The 774-nt window shown below is 46.1% G+C and overlaps 1 protein-coding gene across 1 annotated transcript; it reads right to left on the reverse strand.

Moving 5' to 3' along the window:
- Nucleotides 1–17: 17 nt before the first annotated feature.
- Nucleotides 18–581, reverse strand: LOC105461763 (collagen type IV alpha-3-binding protein-like; the record flags this gene model as incomplete). Its single annotated transcript, XM_011708271.1, has 2 exons — nucleotides 18–69; nucleotides 150–581. Coding segments are annotated over 2 exons (484 nt in total), but the record flags the coding sequence as incomplete, so codon positions are not given.
- Between the last annotated feature and the right edge of the window lie 193 nt (nucleotides 582–774).

Raw genomic sequence — 774 nt, forward strand, 5'->3', positions numbered from 1 at the left:
TTGATCAAGCAGAAGACGGCATACGAGGCAAACTGTCAGATAGACTCTCACGCATTTACCCGCGTTCGGCTGCAACAATAATTTCACTTAGCGACCTATTGAAACCTTAGCGCAAAACGTAGAAATTTTTGCGTATATAATACACATACTGGATGATCGGGATGTTCAGTGCTGTGATTGCAGACTATCCACAGATCGTGAGCGTCGCGATCCTGATCATCAGACACCCGGCGTATGTGCGACCAGAACAACGCGTCCCGCTGGCTCGCCGGCCAGATACGTTTGTGCGTTTGCAGAAATAACAGCGTGTCCTTGGAAATGTTCTCGACGATCGCCATGTCCTCCAGAGTGGCTTCCCAACCGCTTCTGTATTCGGGACTGAAGAATATCTCGCAGACCTCGTGACCGGTCACCCCCTTGACGACGTGACACGCCTTGAGAGGGTCCACGACCAGTCCGTCGGCCTCCTCCTCCCGTCGGTACATCCGCATATCACCATCCTCGGCGAACAGTTGCCAACCACCCGCACCGCCTACGCCGAGCCGAGCATAGTGCAGCTGTTCCATCGTAATTTTCTCGATCTGCAAATTGAAAATACGAAATGATCAGAAATTAGATACACAACAGACATATACATAATCAGCAATTATCCTTATATTTGGAATTATTAAAAGGAATTTATTTATGTTAACCTTTGGTTGTCTTGACAAAATGATTCCCGCATTTTTTATTTTGGGAAATGATTTTTTTTCAAAACTTACTTTCTTTTAAAAA

This window comes from Wasmannia auropunctata, unplaced genomic scaffold (genome assembly GCF_000956235.1).
Source record: "Wasmannia auropunctata unplaced genomic scaffold, wasmannia.A_1.0 LD278664.1, whole genome shotgun sequence".
Lineage (NCBI taxonomy): Eukaryota > Metazoa > Arthropoda > Insecta > Hymenoptera > Formicidae > Wasmannia > Wasmannia auropunctata.